This window comes from Lissotriton vulgaris, chromosome 1_1 (assembly GCF_964263255.1).
Source record: "Lissotriton vulgaris chromosome 1_1, aLisVul1.2, whole genome shotgun sequence".
Lineage (NCBI taxonomy): Eukaryota > Metazoa > Chordata > Amphibia > Caudata > Salamandridae > Lissotriton > Lissotriton vulgaris.
This window is the reverse complement of record NC_141685.1, coordinates 460,302,148-460,310,684: the sequence shown is the minus strand read 5'-3', so window position 1 is coordinate 460,310,684 and position 8,537 is coordinate 460,302,148. Positions and strand designations below refer to the sequence as shown.

At 43.0% G+C, this 8,537-nt stretch overlaps 1 protein-coding gene across 1 annotated transcript in view; it reads right to left on the bottom strand.

Annotated features, from left to right (window-relative positions):
• Positions 1 to 688: 688 nt before the first annotated feature.
• Positions 689 to 8,537, bottom strand: part of LEPR (leptin receptor) — a 422,515-nt gene continuing 414,666 nt past the window's right edge. Inside the window, exon 15 of the mRNA XM_086925355.1 lies at positions 689 to 1,765. Coding sequence (XP_086781481.1) covers positions 962 to 1,765 — 804 coding nt within the window. The 3' untranslated portion in view covers positions 689 to 961. The remainder of the gene's footprint in view (positions 1,766 to 8,537) is intronic.

Below are 8,537 nucleotides of genomic sequence, written 5' to 3'. Positions count from 1 at the left end.
ATGTTCTCATTCCATTCGAGCTTTCTCAATCCAGCAGCAGACCTACTTTCTCAGGGTAATAGTTAAAGTAACAGGGGGAAGATACAGAGGTAAACACAGTATCATCTTAAGAATTTTGGCAGACCTGGGAAAAAGCATATTTTGGGGAGTTCTGTAATGAGCAAATTAGAATGTTATTATCCATTTCAAGCCCACAAGTTCAAAATACTGCTAACTTATTTTCAATTTTAACACAGTCACACAAAAACAGTTCAAATATGTCTTGCCCAAATTGTCAAACATCCTTTATATGACACTGGCGTTGAGAGACAGAGTTAGAGGTAATGGTAGGCAGGGAGTAAGAGAGGTTCAGAAAGAGAAATAGAATAGACAGATGTCAAAAAGTGGAAAAATTCAATTTCACCAAAGAGCCCCTTAGGAGGTGGAGCCCACTTTGCACGTGTCTAAATGTTTCTGGGCCAGAAACAATGTTCTCAGACATAGATTTCAATAAATCTCTTTGTATCACATGGCCCTTTATTCACATTGCTTTCTAGAAAAAATATAATTTTGGAATTACTGGGACAGTTCTAAACTCTGAAAACACTTTTTAAAGTGACATATTTTTAAAAAGTTGTACCAGAAGATGAATGTTTGAGTATAACTAGCACTAGTATCATAGAAAGGCAAGGCATATAGAGCAACACATGGGAATGTAAGAATGCTTGATACCTGTATTTGACCAGGGAAGAGCAAAGAGGTAAGGTGATGCTTCATCAGGTTCATTTTACATCCACAATGATACAAAACGATGGTGATATTTAAGCGTGTATGTATGTGATTCATGCCAATCCTTCATGAGATTCATGCCAGTCCTCTAGTTCAATAGTTCCATACTAATTCAGGGACATATTATTTACAAAAATATAAATGTTTTTAGATAATATATTGAGATCATCAATAGAGTGAAAAATGCAAACATCTATAGCTCTGTGTCATACATCTCTCTTTCAGGTGTCTCCAGACTTTTAATGTCGATTGTCTGAAATTGTGGCCTGTATGAAGACAACATTTTTCCGGATAAGGTTGTATTGTCAACGTTGTCTCCTGTAACTGGTTGTAGACCTGAAGAATTGTAATGAAGAAATGTAATTTCGCTGTATGAGCTTTGGCTTTGAAATGGACACATTTTTCTAGAATCCTCTGAAAAATCCTTTTTGTCCTCCTCTGTTGAAGCAATGCCTACATAATAACATTCTCTATCAGGGCTACCACTGTCGAGGAAGTTTTCATCTGCATCTGATGGCTCTGAAAAGCCTTCTGATGATGCAGTGGAACAGAGAGAGCTTTTGCCAGGTTGGGTTGAATCTAGTCCTCCTAAAATCAGCAGTGCTTGTGTGTCAACGTCCCAGAAATTTCTGTGTGAAGATTTCTGACCAGGAGAATTTTCCCCAAAATGGCTTCCATTCAATGAGTCTCCACTGACGCTCATTCTATGTCCACGTAGCCCACTTGATTGAGAATTGCTCATAATGACAGCATATTTAATGGACTCTGATGTACTTTCTTGATAGGATTTGTCAATGCTCGCACATGCCGAGTCGTGGTCAGGATCCTCAACCTTTTCACAAACTGAATTAAGTTCCTGCAAGTCAATTTTACTCTCACTTTTGACCTCTTTTTTAACACTGACATTGTCAACACTTATTTCATGCTCTAAGAAAAGAGGAGGCTCAAACGCCAGAGTTTCATGATGCTTGATGAAAAGATGTTCAAGGGTTTCAGGCTGTAAGAGAAAAAAACAAATGCATAATTATCCAAAACAATTCAAAGTTTCTAATGATCTTCTTCAATAACCATTGAGTACGCATAATTTATATTTAAAGTTACTGTTGCATGTCAGTCATCATACCTGAAAGAATATAAACAACTAACTATGTGGAGATTGCGGCAGTAACTAAAAGGAAATTAGCACAGTTACTAAGAATTCTGTAAAGTGGGTAATTGATTTAGGAACACTGACATTTCCTCCACACGCTTGAATTCTTCTTCCTAACCTCGCCTTGCCGCTTTTTGTGTATCGGTGCTGGCGGCGGTGGGCGCCATTTTAGGTGTGGCTGGGGGTGCGCTCTAGTCGCGCTGGCCTCCCGCTCTCCCAGGCTATTTAGGGCTGTTTAATTCTAGAGCACGCTGCCTATTAGGATCTCTCCCTAGCGAGAGACACTAGGGCTGCGAGCTCATTTCACTGGAACAATCTTTGTTGGAAGTACACTTGCAGAATATCTATTTTAGGAAGCAGAAAGATCGAAATTTTATTTTCACTCTGGGGGCTTTTAAATTAAATTTTTAAATGGGTAATTGATTTAGGAACACTGACATTTCCTCCACATGCTTGAATTCTTCTTCCTAACCTCGCCTTGCCGCTTTTTGTGTATCGGTGCTGGCGGCGGTGGGCGCCATTTTAGGTGTGGCTGGGGGTGCGCTCTAGTCGCGCTGGCCTCCCACCCTCCCTATTTCCTATATAATGTGCATCATGGCCAGACGGCGCAGCGGGCGCGCCGGATGCGCGCCGAAGCCGCGCCAAAGCCAAGCCCGTCTGCGCCCGTCCGCGACCGGACACGGCCCAAGGCCACAACCCCTGTCCCTGATGGCAGAATTACCTGGAGTAGGAGTGACTTAGTAAGTTTCTCCTCACACACTTGCACCCCGGGCCTCCACAGTATAAGGGTTGGGGAGATCGAAGGGTGTAAACACTGCCAATTCCACTTTAGTACAACGCTTGCTGACTCCAGGACTGGCACCTCCTTGCTGTCTTGCGGCCTGATTAATGCCAGGTCGCTCAGTTGCCATAAGCACGACGTTTATGACCTCCTCATTGACAAACATTTCGATCTGCTGTTCATCACTGAAACTTGGCTAGATGCCAATTCTGATCCTGATGTTGTCCAGGCCTTACCAGACGACTATCAAATGGTGCGCCTGGACAGACCAGTAGGTAGAGGAGGGGGAATTGCGATCGCCTTCAAACAGCAATGGGCTTGCAAACTCGAACGAGTCAATTTGGCAGATTGCGAGGCAGGTGTTTTCAGCATAAACATCGATGGGAGCACGACGATCAAGGGTCTGCTAGTTTATCGCTCTCCAGGACCTATGTCCAGATTCAAAGGCAACCTTTTAGAGTGTGTTACTGAATCAGCGATCAGGAGGGACAAGTTTCTGTTGTTAGGAGACTTAAACACACATCTGGATGACTCCTTAGATAAAGGAGCGGTGGAGTTCCGGGAAGGAACTTCACACCCTACAGCTGGAAATAAAGGGGCTGCTTCCCACACACAATCGTGGGCACCTACTTGACGCAATATTTGCTAACTGGGAGGACGTCTCAGTTGCTCCCCCAGTGCCCCTGCCTTGGACAGATCATTTCTTGGTCCCATTTACCATCTTCCTGCCAAAATATAAAGCTAACGCCCCCACCCCTCTCATCTATCCTCGGCGCAGGTGGGCAAGATTCTCCCTGCAAAAGTTTAATACGGCCCTCACCGCGGAAGGTCCCCCAGGAGGCAATGATGTGAATACAGCGAATAGGTTGCTCAATGACCGTATTACTGCTGCTCTGGACTGCACAGCCCCACTGGGACGGCCTACCAAAGGGGTTCAGAGACAAAGAACGGCTCCCTGGTTTGGCGAGGCGCTGCGTTGCGCCAAAAGGGACTGTAAACGTGCTGAAAGGCAGTGGAGAGTGGCATATGACGACCGGATGAAAGAGGCCTATCTCGCTAAGAGACGCACCTATCACAACAAGATCCGTATAGAGAAGGCCACATATTATGCTGACAGAATCCACGAGGCAGAGAACTCGGCTAGGGAACTGTTCAGCATATATAAAACTCTGGCCACCCCAATAACCTCTACCTTAGAGGAAGATCACTCAGTAGCAGCATGTAACCGCATTGCGAACTACTTTGGGGACAAAGTGTCCAAAATTTACTCTGCTTTCCCCCATATACCTCCTGCAGCGGAAATGCCAGCAGACTTATTGAATGATGAAGCCGACCAAAATCTGCTACTTAATTTCACCACCCCTTCACCGCTGGATTTAATTAAAATCTGCAGATCTGTTAAATCTGGCTCCCCTCGGGATCCCGCCTCCCCTAAAAGGTTGGGAGACAGTCTGGAAACACTAGAACCTTATATCAGACACTTGTTAGATATCTCCTTCTTATCCAGCTCCATACCAGAGGACTGGAAACAGGCCGTGGTGCTCCCCCTACGTAAGAAGCCCAACATTAGCTTTGAGAAGTTAGAAAACCTTTGTCCCATCTCCTTGCTGCCTTATTTCTCTAAGGTAGCGGAGAAGGTGGTAAATAAGCAGCTAATGAAATTTGTGGAAGAAAACAACCTCCTTCATCCTACGCAATTCGGGTTTCGGCCTCGTCACTCTACGGAGTCTGCCCTTCTTAGGGCCACCGAAACCCTTAGGCAAGGTGCTGATGAGAGAGAAACCATGGCCTTAATCCTCCTTGACCTAAGTGCGGCGTTCGACACTGTAGCACATTCCATCTTGCTACAGTGTCTGAGCAAAGGTGGGATAAGAGGGGCAGCACTCAAATGGATTTATTCATTTCTTGCAGGCCGAGGCTTCCAGGTAAGGCAAGGTGATCAGTACTCTGAGCGCATCTCTTTGGATCAAGGGGTGCCGCAGGGCTCATCCCTGAGCCCAACCCTTTTTAATCTTTATGTTGCCCCGATCGCTACCTTAGTAGAGAGTTACGGCCTTCGAATGGTGTCATATGCGGACGACACGCAGTTGGTCATCTCCCTGTCACGTGCGCCCGGTCCCTCGGCGGACATCTTCAGAGCTTGCATGCAAGACCTAGCGGCCTGGATGTCCGCCAACTGCCTCAAGCTCAACGGAGGCAAGACCGAGGTGCTGGTGGTGGGGGGAGACCGATCGGCGTGGACGTCGGCGTGGTGGCCACCGTGTTTAGGTCCAGCACCCACCCCTTGCCAGAAAGCAAAGAACCTGGGTATCTGGTTTGACTCTGACCTTACCTTTGGCCCCCAGATCAATCAGGTGGTTGGATCATGCTTCGGGACCCTCAAAAGTCTCAGGAAGGTATTAAAATTCTTACCTATCAGAGCCCGCCAAACCCTGGTACATTCACTAGTCACGTCAAAGATGGATTACGGCAATCTTCTCTACTTAGGTACTTTGGAGAAGAATCTGAGCCGTCTACAGGTTCTCCAGAATGCCGCTGCCAGATTAGTGCTTAGACTACCCAGAAGAGCAGGATCCACAGCGGCCCTCCGGTCTCTGCACTGGCTCCCGATCCGAAGCAGGGTGGTATTCAAAGCCTTGTGCACGTGCCACCGGATCATCAACGGGAGATCTCCGCTCCCTTTGAAAGGACTGCTGACACCCTATGAGCCGTCTCGATCCTTGAGATCTTCCGGCTCAGGACTCCTGGCAATTCCTAAGGTGTCCAGAGCCCGGATGGGTGGAAGATCTTTTAGGTTCCTGGCAGCATCAAGATGGAACAAACTACCTATGGCCCTGCGATTAGAACCTTCAGAATCAATCTTTAGAGCCAAGCTGAAGACTGCTTTATTTACACAGTAGTTCTTTCCACCCTTGTAAGTTCCAGTAGGTATGAGCTCCTTAGCGCGGGGACACGCCGTTGTGCGTCACCAAGCGCTCTATAAAACCCCCTAAATAGAAATAGAAAATAAAGTAGGACTTCCATTGAAGGCTTTACTTATAGTATTAGAAGTATTAACTTGATGGTACCCTCGTTTTTTGATCATTTTGTTCTTTCTTATCTATTCATACCATTTTTATGTAATGACTACAAAACAAGACTGACCTTGGTAAGCCTATTAAATAATGGTTGGTAATACATGCATAGTAATCAGAAAGCATTAGTGTCAGCATTCGAGCACCCATGATGGAGATTGTGAAACTTGTTCAAAAGCATTTCTATGTGCATCAGTACGCAAATGGGGGAATCTCCATTTCCTGGCAGCAACATAATACTCTTCTAGATTTCATTGCTGCTTGAAAGTTAGTGGGATAATCATAGGTGATAACAATCTTGTCAGAACAAAAATAATACATTTTTTTGCTCCTTGAGATCACTCTAGATGTAGAAAGTACGGTTTGGCTTCCATATGAACTTGAAATGAAGGAGTGATCTAGAGGATTTTATGGGGTAGGAGCCTGCTTTACAGATGTCCCCCCTGCCTTTATTACAAGTGCCACAGGCACAGGCGGACAGGGTATCAGTCACATTTGTTATAGTAATCCTTCAGCCAAACTCTAATTAGACCCAAAAACAGGTCTCTGGGCCTTATTTAGAGTTTGGCAGACACAATACTCTGTCAAACCCTGGCTGTTTTTCCATCCCCCATACAACAAATGTTGAAGGCTTTAATAAACTTGTAATGCAGAGGACGATGACAAAGGACGCCCCTTAGCCATTTCCTTTAACATGATAGAACAGAGTTACCAAGGATAGCGGATCTAAGAGTCTATAGGTTCAATAATGGCAACATAGATGCAGAGTTGTGACAGTTTGTATGAATTATACACCTTCTTAAAATATATCTTTTTATTTACTGTTCTGGCCATTTATAGACAGTTACTTGGGACACGTCTGAATCCCGCTTTATAATTCTTCTTGCACAGAAGGCAGCTAGAAAGAAACTCGGGAGACTCTACATACTTTAAAGGTGAGATACATCCAGGCCAGCTTCGTAGAATCTAGTATGGCACGACACTAGGTACTTCTTAATAGTTTTTTACAATTTGTTACTCTTGCCCAATGAGACATGCCCTTTTAATGTTATCAAGAATTATATACACCAATAAGGCAACTGCTGTTATTAACACTAAAAAGGTTACTTTTCCACTAGGGATCCCAATGTGCATTTCTGTGGATATTTTTCGGCAAAGAGAATGTTTTTATAACTGTTCTTTTACCTTCATTCTATGTAATTGTATTTTAGGTTCTCAAGCTTCACTAGAAATTTCAATGGAATTGTTTGTTCCTTTTTGTCTTGTTTATGTTTATACACCACAGTTTTATATTTTGACTTTTTATGGCTATATCACTTAATATGTGATCATGACTTTGTCTTTTAGATATCGATTAACTCTCTCCCATTTATAGTTTACAGAAAGATTTTGTACAATTATATTGTATCTTGGCTTAATTATTAATACAAGAAATGAAATCTCAAGTTAAATCTGAGAATTTTAGATCATGAAAACCTCTATTGTTGTACTTTTTTGAAATTATCTGTATGTCTGCTTTTTTGTATTGTGATATGAAGTTTAGTTTATTTATGATTTATATTTATGTACTTTCAGCCCTGATGAAGTTCTCGGTAAGAGAACGAAACGCGTTGGTTGGATTGTAAAGAACTTTTTACCCATTCATATGAAATAAAAGAATAAAAGAATTTAAAATTCAAATCTGGTGCACTAATCAACTTCTTTTTCCCGACGCACGCCCAAAACAACTCAATTTTGCAGAGGACGGGATGTCTGCCACTGTTGTGATAAAGTATTCTATTTGTCGAACTCTAAATAAGGTCATAAGGAGCATAATTATAAAAAATCACACAGCGCAGCAAGCCACCTTGATGTGCTGTGCTGCATGATAGGGAAAGGGCAGGAATGCACTGTGCTTAACATTATAGGGCACAATTCAACTTTTTTCGGTTTCAGGAGCATAATACCATAAAAGTTATCTTCACATATTAATTACATAAAATCACATATTTTTACCTGTCACAAAATAAAACACATTCCACGACATTCCATAAAAAAATCATTAAATGGGATAACACTACAAAATTCATATATCATTGGGCATAAGCAGTAAGTTAATTATCTAGCTACGTGATTGCATGGTCCCGTACCTATTCTTACATTTAAAAACAACCTCGACCCCTGACAACAGTGAATATTCAATAAAGACAGGCCCTGGATTTTATCACAGATTTCAGGTACCCAAGAGCAAAAGGAATACACTCCTCTTTAAGTAGTTGTAAAAACAGGAGAGCTGGATGAGCCTGTTTAAAACCCATCCTTTTTAAAATCGGCATGATAAAAAACTTCAGAGGGACATATAAAAACAACAAAATAAAACAAAGTGTAGAAGATCCTGTGGAGACTCTCCGTCGCAGTCACAGGGTGCTAACATTTGCCCTCTACTACTCCCCCTAGGTACGGCGAGAAGGAGGTGAAACAAACCGTTCATAAGTGCGAAAAGGTCCACGGAGGACATTATATATTTACGTACGCTAGGTTTACACAGTTCCAGGTCTTCCTTTTCTAATCTCCCGAGGTTTCTGAAGGACTCCTTTATTATCCCCACATCCTGTTTAGTTATTGAGACAGGGTTGGAGTACAAATTACCTCGGTCCAACCTATCAAAGCTATCCTTGATGTATTCGAGCCATGGTATGCTAAGGCCACAGTCGAGGGTCATACACTCCTTTAAAATCATATGACTCAGGGTTAATTCCTTATTCAACCAGGTTTTTAACCAAAC